The 16433-nt window shown below is 37.2% G+C and overlaps 1 protein-coding gene across 6 annotated transcripts in view; it reads right to left on the reverse strand.

Annotated features, from left to right (window-relative positions):
- The window catches only part of itgb4 (integrin, beta 4), a 44396-nt gene that overhangs the window by 10167 nt on the left and 17796 nt on the right, over positions 1-16433 (reverse strand). For all 6 annotated transcript variants that reach the window (XM_067414222.1, XM_067414223.1, XM_067414224.1 and 3 more), the window contains 30 exons: positions 15436-15531; positions 15124-15328; positions 14019-14115; positions 13764-13935; positions 13377-13640; positions 13153-13242; positions 12950-13072; positions 11691-11858; positions 11524-11600; positions 11218-11420; positions 9891-9994; positions 8918-9013; positions 8672-8801; positions 8455-8580; positions 7502-7608; positions 6539-6572; positions 6260-6454; positions 5757-5860; positions 5615-5673; positions 5462-5485; positions 5040-5188; positions 3651-3830; positions 3329-3477; positions 2947-3154; positions 2551-2871; positions 2227-2393; positions 1380-1560; positions 1063-1200; positions 792-974; positions 547-681 (listed from right to left, as the gene is read on the reverse strand). In XM_067414222.1, the coding sequence (XP_067270323.1) occupies positions 547-681; positions 792-974; positions 1063-1200; positions 1380-1560; positions 2227-2393; positions 2551-2871; positions 2947-3154; positions 3329-3477; positions 3651-3830; positions 5040-5188; positions 5462-5485; positions 5615-5673; positions 5757-5860; positions 6260-6454; positions 6539-6572; positions 7502-7608; positions 8455-8580; positions 8672-8801; positions 8918-9013; positions 9891-9994; positions 11218-11420; positions 11524-11600; positions 11691-11858; positions 12950-13072; positions 13153-13242; positions 13377-13640; positions 13764-13935; positions 14019-14115; positions 15124-15328; positions 15436-15531 (4285 nt within the window). The remainder of the gene's footprint in view (positions 1-546; positions 682-791; positions 975-1062; positions 1201-1379; positions 1561-2226; positions 2394-2550; positions 2872-2946; positions 3155-3328; positions 3478-3650; positions 3831-5039; positions 5189-5461; positions 5486-5614; positions 5674-5756; positions 5861-6259; positions 6455-6538; positions 6573-7501; positions 7609-8454; positions 8581-8671; positions 8802-8917; positions 9014-9890; positions 9995-11217; positions 11421-11523; positions 11601-11690; positions 11859-12949; positions 13073-13152; positions 13243-13376; positions 13641-13763; positions 13936-14018; positions 14116-15123; positions 15329-15435; positions 15532-16433) is intronic.

A 16433-nucleotide genomic window follows, 5' to 3' on the forward strand; every position in this document is an offset into this window, starting at 1 on the left:
ATCTTTACTGTCACTTTTAATCAATATAATGCATCCTTGCTGAATAAAGGCCACAATATACTCACAGCTAAGTTCTTTATCGTTCTTTATTTAGGGATGAAACTAAGTTCAAAACACTTGACTAGCGATATACTGTTAGCGAATATCCATCGCCACGCACACTTCTGTGAGCAACAGTTAGATGAATATGTAAATATGGGCTGCACACTTTCCTCTCAATAAAAAAAACAGCTCTGTAATTCGGCGGCACTCTAGTAAGGTCATGTCACGTTTATTTAAATAGCACTTCATACAATAGATTGCTTAAAATTAAGCAGCTTTACCATATTATAAACACTGTCAGTGTTCTTCAGAAGTACAACTTCATTTTCTACTATAAAGCAGGCTGATTTTGTTCAAAATTACGTCACATCCGTTCATTCTTGAAGTATATTGAAGTCTTAAAGTTATTAATTTATTTCTTACTGACCTCAAACGTTTGGGTAGTGTACATTGACATGATTCTAATGTGTTGAAATAGTGCACCACATCACAAAAGACACCCACCTTCGGACAGATCTGTGACACTAGGCCTCTGGCTACTTGATGGGGATCGTAGTACTTCATTACTGTACATCAGATAGCTGTCATAGTCATCACCAGCTTCAGCATCCACAATTGGAATGTCGGGAATGATGGGAACTGTAAGATTGATGTAAACCATAACAAACACAATCAATCCACAGTCAGTACAATGGTTTATTAAACAACTGCTCAAGTTCGATTCTACCCCCTTTTTGTGAGCCGCTTACTTGACATGGGTCTGGTAGGCTGTGATGCCAGGTTGATTGTGGCATCTCTGTATGGGCCCCAGCCCACCTTATTGCGAGCACGCACTTTGTAACAATAAGTCTGAGAAGGCTGCAGGTTCTCGATGAGCAGCATGCGCTTTTTGGGGTTATCAATCATCACCTTCTTAGAAGGTCCTGAAGGCTCTGAAGAGAGAAATAAATATGGATATTTACAATCAAATCACAAAAAAGTCACAATACTCACACACAGAAGGCATAAAGGGAATCTTACTTTTGTCCTCATCTATGGGTATGTAGATGACTTCATATGAAGTAATTACACCATTCGTCTCTGCTGGCTCTGCCCAGCTGACCTGAGTGACTGTGGGGCTGATGACATTGAAAGCCAAGCGACCAGGTTCACCGGGTACTGGAGGGGTTAAATAATGCAGATGGACATATTTGTGAGACAGAGTCTTCAAAAAGCAACAACTGTCATGCTAGAAAAGATAAAATATAAAAATATGCATGCATGCTTTCCAAAAATCAGACAAAAAGTCCATTACAATCCCCAATTAGTATAAATACAAAATTCAAAGATTGACTTACCATCCTCTAGAGTTTGGCATTGGATCATATCGCTGTAATTGCCCTCTCCAAGTGCATTGTACCCACATACACGCATCTCATAATCGCAGTAGGGGTAAAGGTTAGTCAGCTCAGCTTGTGGAGTCTTCACATCCAGCACCTGAGCATCAGCCTCAGGATCTCCATATATCCAGTACTTCACCTGGAAACAGCAAATCATGGCTCAAATATAGTATTTAACATCATTTTCAACAGCTAGTGTTTTTTGAAATACTAATCTCATAAAAATATTGCAACTAAATAACAGACATTAACTAAAAAAAATGTATTTAAATAGAAAAGATAATAACATTTCATAATATTAAGGTTTCGGTATTTATAAATGCATCCTTGATGAGCATAAGAGAGTTAAAAACAATTACAAATAAATCTTACCAACTCCAAACCTTAATTAATTTATATATCATCTCTGTATTTCAATGTTTAAAATTACATTTATTTCAAAAACTATAAATGAAAAAAATCAATAAATAAAGTCACATTTCAAATTAAAAGCCTAAATGTTCTGCAACTTTCCTGGCTTTTGCTACTACAAATAAAGTAAACAACATCTTATATTGGTTAATGCTGTGTTAAATACCGAAGATTTCTTAACTGTAGCTAATCAGTAACATGATTAATGGTCTGAGGAAGATGTTTTAAATAACTGCTGTTGCTTTAATGGGCGTAGTTTCTAATATTTGTATTTATTAAACTTTAGAGAGATACAAAAAAGAAGAAGCAAAAAACAGATCATACATGGTAAATAATACAAAAACTGATTCAATTTTGTAATATGTTATGGCAGATATCATGTTGCGTGACCTACTTTGTAGCCATTGGCATTTGTACTGGGGTTCCAGTTCAGACGGATGTTTTTAGGACCGGTAGCGACAGCTTTGATGTTGGTTGGAGAGTAAAGGCGTCCTCCAGGAGATGTGGCTGTCTGAAATTTCTGATTTTCCATTTTCTGCAAATCCTGGATTTTCCCATCCCCTGAAATCACAATACACAAAGATTACGTGCCATTCAGCATCTGCAGATTAAAGGGTTCAGTTCTTCCATAAACATGAACTAAGATAAACAAAACAATGAATATTTTTGTATTTATAAATTGTTGCAAACACAGACCCCAAACCCCCTTTTATCTCACCTCTAGCATCGATGACGTTCACCAGCGTAGTCTTCCTGTCTCCAATGACTGCACCGTTGCTTGGGTCAAAAAGTTCCAGTTGGAAGGTCTCGGGTACGATGGGAGATGGATATGCACGAGGATCAATGACAACATTCTTTTCCATCTCTCCAGGAGCAAATTTGAGAGGAGTGGAAAGGTCAAAGCGTGAGGCTTTCTTTGTGCGCCAGTACACAGTGGTCGGAGACTCCTGGTTTCGACTGCGTACCACAGGGATGGAGTATAGCTGGTCGGTTGTATTGTAAGTTTGAGTACTCTTCTTAAAGTTCACAACACTGGGTTCTGTGAGGACAATTCAAATTTAGGTTAGGGAATAACAACAAATTATAATTGCAGATCTGTAAACTTGCTATGTACCTTGTTTATCGGCGATGGTGATGGTGGTGCGGGGGTACCGGCCTAGTTTAGCACCTTGCCGTGGGTTACTCAGATCCATCACAAACTGTTTGACCTGTTTGTCCTCTAGTAGTCCATCTCCTTCCCCAAGCTCCAAGAGTTTCACTGGGACAGTCTTCTGCGTTTCCCCTGGTCCATAACTCATGTCTCCATCAACTGAGATATAGTCCTGTGCAAGTAAGTGAAAAGAAAATAAGAAGACATTACCTTCAATTACACAATCAAACCCTGAGATTACTTTTGCAGGTTGTTTGGCCATATATAGTTAAATATGATCAAATACATTTAAATAGACTGCAAACTAGAACAATGAAACTCAAGATGTAAAGTTAATGTGTTTTACCTTCTTGTCTTTAGCAGTGAGGTCACGAGTGCAGTATGTGACCTGAGTCCGTCCATCCTCTATAATCTCACGACTGATCGGGATGTTCGCCACACCGTCCTGACGACTGTAGGTGTATGAAGGCTGCAGGAAGGTAAAGATGCTCCTTGCTGTGGTAGAACAAATAAACATACACAAAAATCTAAATTTTTGATTATGCATCATCTTAAAACAAACTTATCTATATCAACCTAATCTAATTCTTATGGTGTTTTAAGGGTGTTTAAATATTCTTAATAAAAAATAAAACTCAGTTAAAAAGATTTTAGGTAAAACTTCCTACCATGTTCTTTAATCACCGTAATGTTGACATGATCTTTGCCGATCTTTGCAATTCCAACTGGAACATCAACTGCTTGCACAAGCAGCTCCTTCTTTTCATCATCCTCATCTTTGACGAACAGGGGAACCCGGACATCCACTGACTCCACGCCCTCCTGAAACTCCACAGCTCCTGCCGCCTCTACAGAGGTGAAGAGGAAGTGGAATCAGAACAATTGAAATTACAAACAATTGAAATAGCTAAACATTTGAAATGTTACAGAATAACAACAACATATTGTAACCAAACTATGACAGCCCACTGCAAAAATATATATTTTTTACATAGTATTGTCCAAAAATCTAAAAAAAATGTTTTTAAAAAGACAAGCTATTATGTCTTGTTTTCTGAAAAAAGACTGAAAAAAGTTTTCTTAAAACAAGCAAAAAAAAAAATTTCTTTCAGAAAACAACAATAATTAAAATTGTCATGAGGATCGCAACTTAATCGCACATTGTATCAGTTGTAAATGTATCTTAAATTAATGTTTCAAGTTTTTAATACTCTAATCAACATGGGTATGGAAAAATATGCATGCTTTATGTAAATGTACATTTATTATTAGTGAAACCATACTCAACATGTTCATGTTTCTTATGCCTAAACTTAAAAATTCAGAATAAGCAGTGATTTCTCTCATTTTAAGAATATAAATAAATGGAGCTTGTACACTGGCAGTTTAGTTCAGAAATGGGCAGAGTTCGTATGAAAAATTGGTAATGTGAAAGCTGTCATGCGGACCTGATTGTAACGAGTTGGAATATAATGTGGCCCTATTAAGAGCTGCGCGCTATCTATTGAACTGGCCATATTTTGTGTGTTTGTGTGCGCCGAACTGTGCCGCGATTCACATGAACAGTGTGAGAAACACGGACTCGGGAGTACTCTTGTTCAGAAAAGTAACCTGCGTATTCGTTTTAGCCGGTCGTAATGTATAAATGTGTTCAATAAAACACATGTACTGTGAGTGGTAATGGTGTTAATGATTTACTTTGGATATGAGTGAGAGTAAGCTTGCAGTGTATTCGTGCATTCGCTATAACTGCACTTGTTCCAGAATAGTAATGTTAATGTTAACCCTTTTCTTTCCCTATTAATGTTTGCTGCTGCATCCTTTACATCTATGGCTTATCTTAATTTCTTCAACTACGGGCTACGCCACAGATCAAAAAAATGTGCACTGCGTTATTACGCGTTAATAAAATTTGTGCCGTTAAAATGAATTTGCGTTAACGGGTTAATTTTGACAGCCCTACTTTTTAGATATTTGGACTGGAAACAAGACAAAAAAATACTAAGTAAGCTTTTTTTGCAGAGCAGTTAGTGTTTGAAAAATAAGTGCGTTTGTACCTCTGTCAGTAGCTACGGTGTAGTAGCCTGGAACCACCTTCAGATCCCGGAAGTTTCCAGCCTGAACCTGTTTATCAGTCAATTTCACAATATCTGGGTAACTGGCCCGAGGGGCAGTTAAAACTGTGTCCACAATTGTGTTGTTCTGTCTGTGGATGAAAATTAAAATAATTATTGTTCAATTATGTTAACATTTTTAGATTTTTATAGTAAATCTCATGAAATATTCAGGTTATATTTTACCCCCCCAAAAAATTAAAACTCCACAAAGATTGCTAAGCACATTATACATAATACTTTGCATAATGCAAATCATTTTATTTGCATTAAGATATATTATTTTTTAAATAAGAAATTAATGTCCTAATCAAATAACTCGACATACACCATTTAACTTATGTAATCAACTGTAGCCATTGTACCTCTTTCCAGAATTTCTTTGTGTCCTGAAGGATAAGAAAAACAGTACATTCAGACACATGATGAAATCTGAAACTCATCCAATACTTTAGACAAATTTGCCCACAAGGCACAGCTTCAGCCATTTTTATGAGTCATTGGGAGCTACTTCTCACCTGAACCGAGTCTTTTGCACTCTCTGTGCGCCAGGGATCTGCAGGAACACGTCACTGAGCTGTTTATGAAGAACACAGAGAGTCATTCGCAGTCAGGCATGACCAATCATGTGTGAGAAGTTGCTTCTTGGTTAGCACTCACATTGTCCTCCACTTCTCTTTTGAGCACGTCTGTGTCCCGAGCCTCAAGGTGGGAAAGAGTTTCGGAATATTGCCGGTTTAGACGAAGAGAGACAGGGTACTGAACTATGACGAAGAATAGAGAGGGATGAAAGAATACGAATATGAGGTAAACAAGCACAAAAAAGATGCCAGTTTGGTTTTACAAGCTAAAAGAACAGTAACCTAAAAATAAAAATTATACCATCATTTTCTCAGCCTCATGTAATTACAAACTTGTATGACTTTCTTTCTTCTGTCGAACACAAAAATTGATATTTTGGAGAAAGAAAAAAGTCCATACAATGAAAACCAACGGGGTCCACTTTTGTTTTGGACAAATAGACAAAAAAAACTTTTGAAACATTTATAATAAAAAATTTAAGTTCCACAAAAGAAACCAAGATATAATGGTTTGAAATGACAAGAATTTACTGTTCCTGAACTATTCCTTTGATTTTGATCTGAATGTCAGTTTAGACTCACTGGTCTCATTGGGGTTGGGTTTGATTTGGTTCTGGGGGTGGTTTGGTCCTCGATGAACATTGTCCGTCACTTTCCAGCGCACAATGTCTGTGCTCTTGGGTGGGCCGGTGCGCACCATCGGGGTGTCCAAATGATCAGAGGTCAGCAAAGACTGCCGTAGCATGTAGTGGTCTTCTTTGAATCCCACCATACGACCTACCGATCACACACACATTAACAACAATACACTATGTCTGTTTCCACTGGTTTCTTTTTACTTAAGTGTAACAAAATGATTACCTTTGCCACAGCATGGAAGAAGAGCAAGACATGCCTGTTGGGGACAGACGCAAAAGTAAATTAATTGAGCTATAACATTACTACACACGTCCTAACCAGTTGCATCACAAGTTTTAAACAGCAAGTAACTTGTTTGGTTTCTATACAACAATCAGAATGTATAACAACCTGGACAAGCAACAAGGCATTTGATTATCATATATGATCATTTTTATATTATACTGTACACCAATGCCTCCAGTAAAGTCTTATTGATTGGCAGTCGTGCTCCACTTAGCAGTAAATTACACATCAAACATGTCATGATTGGAAGTAATTTTGCTTTTTGTGCAGAATTTTCTCTTTTATCCAGAAAAGAAAATTATTTGACAATGGAAGCTTGTCATGTTGTGCCTGGTTAGGTGTTATTTTGTCAGTTTGTCTTTTAATATTTTTTCTATGTTTTGTTGTTGTTGTTGTTGTTGTGATTGTGCATTTGGATCTACTTAGCTATAATTTGATTACAAAAAAAAACAAGTTAGCTAAATCTGACATTGAAAAAAATGTAAAATGGCAGGGCAAAATCTGCACTTTTCTGAAATTGCGCTCTCACGTTAATTTGCCCTGTTTAGAAAATTTAGCCATAATAATAAAAAATGTGTTCAGAAAATGCAAACCGATTTATTTTAGGAGTATGGGAATGTGGTACGGGTTAGTTTATAGTAATTATAACTATCTTTATATAAAAAAGCAATCTATGGTACAGTATGTTTAGACAGCTAGGTGTGTGATTTCTGTGTAGCTAACAGATAAAAACGCTAGAATCTATATCACTATGCTTTGTATGTTCATGTGTGTGTGTGTGTGTGTGTGTGTGTGTGTGTGTGTGTGTGTGTGTGTGTGTGTGTGTGTGTGTGTGTGTGTGTGTGTGTGTGTGTGTGTGTGTGTGTGTGTGTGTGTGTGTGTGTGTGTTTGTGTAGCTACCTGGCAGCAGGAGCAGTATTTCCAGCAGCAGAGCAAAAGCAAACCAAGCAATAGCATCAGAAACATGATGAGAGGAATCAACCACAGGAAACCTGCAGGAGGACAGTCTAACACATGGAGAAACAATCAGTTAGTTGATGCATTCTCTGTTTGGTTGGGTAACACCCTTTGTGACAATGTTGATTCCAATACTGCTGATTTTATTGGCCGTGTGTATCTTTGGGCCATGCTTAATGCAATGTTTGATGAATAGAGTATATGCTACGATCTCTAGCATGACACCGCCACATCACTATGAACCAATTTCAAAACGTTAAGCTTTCAGCTTAAAAGAGGGGATTGAAAGATTATATGTGCATATATATTCTGCGTATGTGTTTTCTGCAAACTGTCTTTCTGAAAACATAAAAGGGGAACTGATGTTTGTGTCCTGTTTTGCTGTGTACAGCGTGCACCCACCCAGCTGTTATCATCTAACTGCAGAGCTATCTATTCCTGGTATTTGACAGCTAAATGCGTGCATTTCTATATTGTTGACATATATGGAGTTATCTTTCTGTTTCCTATGTAGGGCGCGTCCAACTATTAGGGTGTGGATTGATGTATAAGTATCACTGCTTTTCCTGTTGTACTTTGAGAGCTGCATTCTGAATAAACCATATTGACTTCACTCGTGTGGTTCATTGACCTGCACTCTCCCGAGATCTCGACTGATTGCTGAGCAGAGACTGAGGCACACAAAGACACGGGAACAATTTCCTACATAACCCTCGCACTAGCAGCTAGAAATACAGAATAAGTAGTAGGTGCATAACTACAAAACATATAGCTCAATTTTATTTAAAATGAAATAATATAGATGTATATGAATATCCCATTTAAAATGTACCTGCAGGCCACCCAAATGGCAAAATTCTGTATGAAAGAAAAACTTTATTAAATGTATTTTTCACCTTTCTTTTTCTTCACTAGGACTCTGTGTTCTTTGTCTGTGATGTTTGATGGATAATTCACAGTGTAGTGATATGTGCAGTCGTCGTCTTCATCACGAAAACTGCATGTCTCTATCACGTTTTTATCTGTGTACACAAATAAATCAATAATTTGTTCATCCATTCATAAACAAACCCATGAGTATAGCTATGTGTTAATATAAAAGAAAGATCTTACCTTCTTCAAGCTCTTCCACCAAGATGATTTTAAATGGGCACTCATCGCATTTCCGTCCTTTTCTCTCACCAGTGCTCCAGGCCTGGCACTGAACACAGCTCCTCTTGGCCTCACACATACCCAATTGTTGCTGTATTATGAGAGACGGTTGGTACAAGGACATTTGTTAACTAATAGTACTTATTAACATGCATAGAAAAGAAATACAGATGGACAGACACACATTCACAGACATCACAGTCGTACCTGGAAGTTCGCTTCACAAGTGGGGCTCAGTGGAAGTCCAGAGTGTTCACACTCACAACGACCACATTTACACACACCACGGTCATTGCAAATTCCCTACAAAAGAGAAAAAAATATTTATATACACAGAGCTGTGTTCACCTGTGATATTTGTAATATAGTTAATGATGCATTGATATCGAAATTTTGGCCAACACCGTCATGATCATCTATATTGCCTTTTCCCTTACAAAAAGGCAAAATACTACATATTTATCAAAATCAAGTTATGAGCAAAATCCGGTCTCTTTCTGGTTTTGTTCAACTATACTATGATTTAGATTGTGAACAGATTGTGAAAAAAAATTTAAGTTTCAGTTTGAAGTAGTTAATTGAATGTGATCAATGAATTGTCTGTTGGGTGCGTAATAAATGGCACTAATTACATTTAATAAGTACTACATTTTAAAAAGATATGTATAATAAAATATACAATACATTTAAATATTTTAATTTGTAGGGTACAATACTATTATAAACTTTCAGTTTTTATTTAGATTTTTTTTAAATATAATTTTAAGTGCTTCAGGTGTAAAAACAATGTTCATAAATGTAATCATAAACAATTATGTAAAATCAGCAGGTTAATATTACAAAACAAACAAACCCAAACAGCATGATCTTGTATCACCCTGAAGATGTTCTTCATTATATCAAAATATTTGACCACAGAATGTTGTGAGTGACCAATTTGAGTCCAATAATCCAGAGAACAGTATTTAAAAAATAAGTAATATTTAGAAATAAATATGTATATTGACAAATATCACACATATATCAAGTGAAATTTAAAATAGTATGTAGACTACCATTCAAAAGCTTGGGGTCAGTAAGATTTTAAAGAAGTCACTTATGTTTACCAAAACTGCATTTATTTGACAAAAAAATATGGTAAAAATTTTGTAATATTGTGAAATATTATTGTGGGCTTTACCCCTCTGCTGTCCAGGCATGAGTCGTTGCTAATGGGACATTCACATGCATCTCCCGACCAGCCTGGTGTACACACACATCTGCCCATACTGCAGCTTCCACGTTCTGTTGTCACAAACAAAGGTGAAAGATCACAAACCTCGAAATGGTATGTATGAAAACACATTAAGGCACGTACATCATTTTCAAATGTACTGTTTTTCTTTATTTTCTCAAACAAATTTTTGAGATATATCCAGGTCTGACCTAGGGGTGACCCCGAATAGTCGAAGATTCGATGCATCGATATGCAGGACCGGATTCGACCACTGATCTCACGGTTGAATCTTCGCGGGTGTTATGAAACGAGGAGTATACTAGGCTAGGAGTATACCATTTTGGCAATAAGGGGCTGCTCAATATTAGTCTTATAAAGACGTGTCGCGGCGCTGAACGATCGCCCCTTTAAGGGCACTGAGCTTCGCACCGGACGCGTCGCGCCTTTAAAATTCGAACACATATACACCTAGGGCGGCATTCAACGCCTGTCCTCGGCGATTAAATGTATATTTCCCTCAAATCGTGAATGTACTGATTTCACCCTGTGCTACAAGATACACTCATCGTGCAGCTCTTCTGTCAGGAGTCGATTCAAAATTGAGCTCGCACATATATAATGTTCCCTTCTGCCTGGTATGAGATACCGGAGACACGGCGCTGAGCTTCAGTCCGGTGTGCGACCCCCTTTAGGCACAATCGGCTTAAGAATGTGCATATAAACATACTCAAAGTGTTCTTTTCCTCTCTAGGCAGGTATTTTTTTTAGGTTTATTTATCAAAATGTTCTTTTATATATATGTGTGATGTTCTGTTTTGATCGCGGCTTTTAAATGTTATGAGATAACGGTTCATTTACGAATGTGTAGTGTAGCCTAGTTTTGATCACTTTATTAAAAGTGGTGGCTGTGTGCCATGTGTAAAGTAAAGTAAAAATAGTCTTAGCCTCCTGCTGACTAGTGTCCTGCCCTTCCCAACCTGTTTATACCGTTTACCATTTTTTTCTGGTCTATGGTTCACACACACACAGATGATTCGACTATCGGTTGACCATAGAGAGATTCGAAAATTCTGATTCGAATGTGTAAATCCTTAGTCGGGGACACCCCTAGTCTGACCCATAATTCTGCTTAATGCAACCAAAAATTTTATTAGACGATTAGTCAATTATGTGATTAGTCAATTAATCGTCTAAATGAAGGATTACTAGTTGACTAGAAAAATCTAGTCAGAGGCAGCCATAGAAATATGTAATATATATATATTTTTTTCATTAATAAAAAAAGACTAACCATTACAGAGAAATCCACCAAATCTCTGACACTGAGATTTGTCAAACTGGCAGAAGGGTCCTTCAAACTGGTTTGGGTTATAGCACACACAGGTCCCACACATGCAGTCTCCTCTGCCTGAGCATGGCTCGGTCTTCCCAGGTTCGATGCACATGTCAGAGCCTGTGGAGGCTCCCACTGAACAGTTACAGAAAGGGCCTAGCCTATAAGGAGCAGAGCATAGAAAAGAGGTGGGGTTATGGAATGCTTCATATATGATGTCAAAATATGTATACACCAAAAATGTCAAAGGAATTTCCATCATACCATCCTTCAGAACACTGGCATTTCCCACAGACAAGATCTCCATGGCCAGTACAGCGGACAGCATTTTTAACGGGGGTCTGATGTTTAAGTAAAAACAAAAAGTGTAAGATGTGAAATAAATACATAGAACAAGAGACATTTTTTTAAAAAAAGATGGCAAACCTCACCTTTTCACAGTCACATGCATGACAGAGCACTTCAGCATTGATTCTGAGTGCGGCGCTAAAGGTTGTGGGTTTGACTCTCAAGGTTCCCATCCGGTCAGCCTGGTTGGCCTTACACACATGATCCTCTCCCACCTGAGTAAGAGCCTTCAGACGGACTTTAAATTTACCCTAGAAACAGAGAGAAATTTGAATCAGTCTCTTCATGGCAAGGTTTTCATATTTTAAAGTGCCCATATTATGTTTTTTGAATATTTCCTTTCATACAGTGTTATATAGCTGTTTGTAAATGTAAATGTTCTACAAAGTTGTAAAATCAAAAGAGCACGATAAATAAAATAATTGTCTCCCAAAAGAAAGAGTCGACTGTAATTAGCCTAAACGAGTCGTCTGTAATTAGAATCCTACTGCGTTATGGTTCTATATCACAAAAAAATACATGTGCATAACATCTGTCTATGTTAAATGTTGTCTGTTCATGAAAAACTTGACCAGCCCTCAAATGTCATTTTACTGACGACTGTTTCTCAAATCTCGGAGGTCAATGCGGGATTTGCAAAATGCTTGCTCTTGAACATTGGGTCAGTACTCAGTTTATTTGGACCAACTTGCTCAGAATCACAACCTGTAAGTATGAATAAATATTGATGTATATATTTTTCACCTGGGTGTTCAAAATCCGAAGTTTTGTGTTTTATAATGTGTAAGTTTCCAGCTAACTCACGTTACTACTGTGTTACTGAAATACTTCTGCTAATCAGCTGTGGGCCACTATTACCTAAAACTGTGTCTATTAATGCAGATTGGCTGTCGTTCTTACTACTTTAAGTATAGATTAAGGATGGACCAAGACTTGTTTTCTTCCAATGGACTCGTGCTCGGATTGATATGGTAACATTTACTTCATAGTTCCTGTCTTTACAGTGTATACAATCGCTGAGGACTGAGGAGAAAGCCTCCGGATGGAGCTGTAGTTCAGTTATGATAATGAGTGTTAACTTATGACACGCGCTGTAAGGGGTAGACCAATCGTAGCAGACTGGGCCATTTGGCCAATCAGAGCAAAGCAGGCTCACGGAAAGAAGGGATTGAATTGTCATAAGGGCATGAAATAAATTTTAACTACTGGCCCAAACTGGATTATGATTTTATTTATATTCATTTTTATTTTTTCCTTCATTATTTTCCCACTTTTGAAAATAAAAAAAGTGTGTGCAATACTACAGTTGTAGTTGTCCATTTAAACTAATGTAAAAACTCACAATTTGTCCTGGTGTGATTTTGAAATTGCCATATTCAGAAAAAGTGCCAGACTGAGACAGAATCTTGGCTTCCACTGCCTTTGGTCTGTCCTCTGCACGAATGCTAATCTTGGAACGAATATTCTGTTTAAAAAAATTAAGAAGAGTTACATCACATTTGAAAAGAAATCCCAGCAATGTATTTGGTATGAAAATGTATTTACCTCAAAAGCTTTTTCTAAAATGTTCAAGATGTTGGAGGAATCTTCCTGTAACTGTCCCAGCTCGGCAATAGGGAAGTATTCATGCAGTTTCTACATACATGGCCACACAAAGGAAAGCATCACACTTGATTCACATAAAAGTTTTTATCACAGTTTCAAAATATTCAATTTATTTATATTGGGGTTACTGAATTTTTTTTGCGTATTTAAAAGCACACACACACCTCATAGTATGAGTATGAATGGTTGGTAATAGCGAAGATTGGGATGATGTTATGTTTCACCAGAAGTCGCACTAGGGTCGGTATAGATGGGTAGTCTTGAAGAACGTCATGTGTGTACTTTCCGTCTGGAGTCAGATGGCATTGCTCATCATTACGGTCCAAGATGCCCGCTAGCACGTTGGCACCATCTGCCTCATAATGAAAAGCCGATTCAGTGGAGAAGACAAGCAAGTGGGTGCTGTGTTCCCTCCAGCCAATCTGTTGCTGTGAAAAGAAGAAACTGTTATACTGTACCAGTAAGAAGCAAGCTATTCAATTACAGTACTGTAAATGCCAAGCAAGGCATTTAAGTGTATTTTCTACTTCCATCTACCAACATGTCAATACCTGGCAGACAGCAGTCTGTAAGATGGCATCAAAACCCCCCTCAGGGGCATCCAGGTTGCCAGATATGCGCTCTCCCTGGAGCTTCTGTCTGAAGAAGGTGATGTTCTTGGTGAGAGTGATGACGTTACGGAATGAAAACGGAGGGTCACTGTTGGTCCATGGCTCAGCTAATCTATAAGAGGGAAAACATATACATAAGGAACATATGCAGATAAATTGAAACTGTGTGGTGCTGTAACAGTGTATTGTTCTTACTTGGCTGGCCTCATGTCTGTCTGAGGCTCAGTGACTTTGTCCACAAACTTGCCAAATCCGATGGTGTAATCAGCAGAGAGGTTGCCAACAATCGTAGCTGTAAGGAGTCGAGACAATGAATAAAAATCAAAAAGTTGCAAAAACGTCTCGGTTACGTATGTAACCCTCGTTCCCTGAAGGAGGGAACGGAGACGTACGTCAGAACTGAACCGACGAATGGGATCTTACTTTAGAGAGCCCATTCGTCGGTTCAGTTCTGACGTACGTCGAACGTGACCGACTGAAAGGGAACAAACAAATTTGTATTTATGAGTGTGGCACACGAATCATAGTTTACTTCAGGAATATGCGTTCAAAAACGAAACGGATTCGAATAGGGAGTTGAAATGCTTTTAACTTGACCCACCATTTAAATAATGCGATACTCATGGCTCAAGATAAAACATTTTTTTTTAAACGAATGTAAAAAATGTAAATGTAAAAAAAAAAAAAAAATACAATCACAGCATAGCATGATAGTCGAGATGTTAACTTACAATAGGCCTTATCATGTGGCAGCATAAAAATGATTAAATTATTAAAATTATAAAGATTTTAGTATTATGATGGTTCCTTTGATTATGACCACACCTGGTAGTATTCATTCTATTCATTTATTTATTCAGAGTCAAAAGTTCAGATTTCATGCATTCATGCATAGCTAGCCTAAACTGTATAGTTAGCCTAGTTCAAACAATGCAAGGGGTGATGCATGAAATATTATTAATAGTATATATGTGGATTTTTAAGATAAAAACATTTAATGCATTTCAAATTTATTGATTGATTGATCAATTGATTGATATATTTGCTCTGGAATATGTTTTCAGAGGAAGCGTCATTTAAACAAGCAGCCATTAAGCAAATTAGATTAACAATGTTAATGTTGAAATGTATAAACAAAAAAATCACAATACATAAGTAATGTTTTAACAATTTAATATTATATAATACATTTTAATATATGAAAATTGCCAGCTTTGTGAGTTTTTGATCCACTGTAACTAAAATGACACAAATAGCCTGAATTACAAAGTTTACTGTTACTCCACCATTCCTCACTCACCCAGCTGTTCTCCCATTCTCTTCAGGTTGTCCAGATCATCAGACATAGAGTTTGAGAAGTCCATGAGGATGTAGAGATCCAGAGGGCCATGTGTTGGTTCAAACACTTCCATCTCCACCTCTTTCTCCTCCCCTGGGAGAAGCGTCATGCTCATTAGCTGAGGGGCCACCTGAGAGTACTTTCGTGACTCGTCGATTTGCACGTTCTAAAAAAAAACCACAAAGACACATAAATGCATAAACGCTCACGATTTTATTATATAGAAACATAACTAAAGTGAGGGACAGGCCAGTAGAGTCAGATGGAACAAACCTCTTCAATTTTCCTGGTGCTCTCAATTGCTACCATCCGACTACATTTACGGGCCTCCAAGTTTTGCTTCAGGTCACAGCGCTCATACTCAAAGATCTGATGAGAAAAAATAAGATACAAATAAAAGTGTATTCATACAGAGAGCAACAATAGCCTTTATGAACATACAAATAACTAAACACAATGTTACAGTGGGGGTGTAAAATAAGATTCACCTCTGTTCAAAAGTTTGGGTTTCTTTTAAATAAATGTAAACTTTTACTCAAGTGACAGCAAAAATATTTATAATAATAATAAATGCTGTTCTTTTGAACTTTCCATTAATCAAAGAATCCTGAAAAAAAATGCATCACGGTTTCCACAATAATGAATAGTCCAGCCATGAAACACTATTTGCATTCGTTCAATGTAATGTTCTCAGCTAATCAATTTCACATATCATTACTATTTCTCTTTATAACCAGCCAAACGAATGCATGCTATGAAAATTCTGGAACACATTATGTCTTTTTGTGTTTTTGTCATTATGTTTGGAACACATTTAAGTCTCATTGTTACATGTTACATGTACTTACCATGGTAAATTGTGCATAATTACATGTACCCAACCCTCAACCAAACATTAATACACAAACCCTATAGTAAGTACAAGTTGTTAATTAATATTGCTCAGTACATAAATATAATTACACTGTAACAATGACAACCAAAAATTCTTACTCTAGCCTCCCGAGCACCACTTGCTTAGATTATGCTACAGAGGGTCTACCTCTCTCTCTAGTAATTATCTGTCGTATTTGCTCAGCAGTAGTAGCAGAAACCACAGCGCCAGCAGCAGTATGTATTTTCTATTTGGGTTAATAAAATGTTTTACAAACTATCCCGAGAGTTCTCATGGCAGAAATAATAATAAGAAATGTTTATTGAGCAACAAATCAGCATATTAAAAGATTTCGGAAGGATCATGTGACACTGAAGACTGGAGTAATGATGCTGAA

The sequence above is a fragment of the Pseudorasbora parva genome, chromosome 13, assembly GCF_024679245.1.
Source record: "Pseudorasbora parva isolate DD20220531a chromosome 13, ASM2467924v1, whole genome shotgun sequence".
Classification (NCBI taxonomy): domain Eukaryota; kingdom Metazoa; phylum Chordata; class Actinopteri; order Cypriniformes; family Gobionidae; genus Pseudorasbora; species Pseudorasbora parva.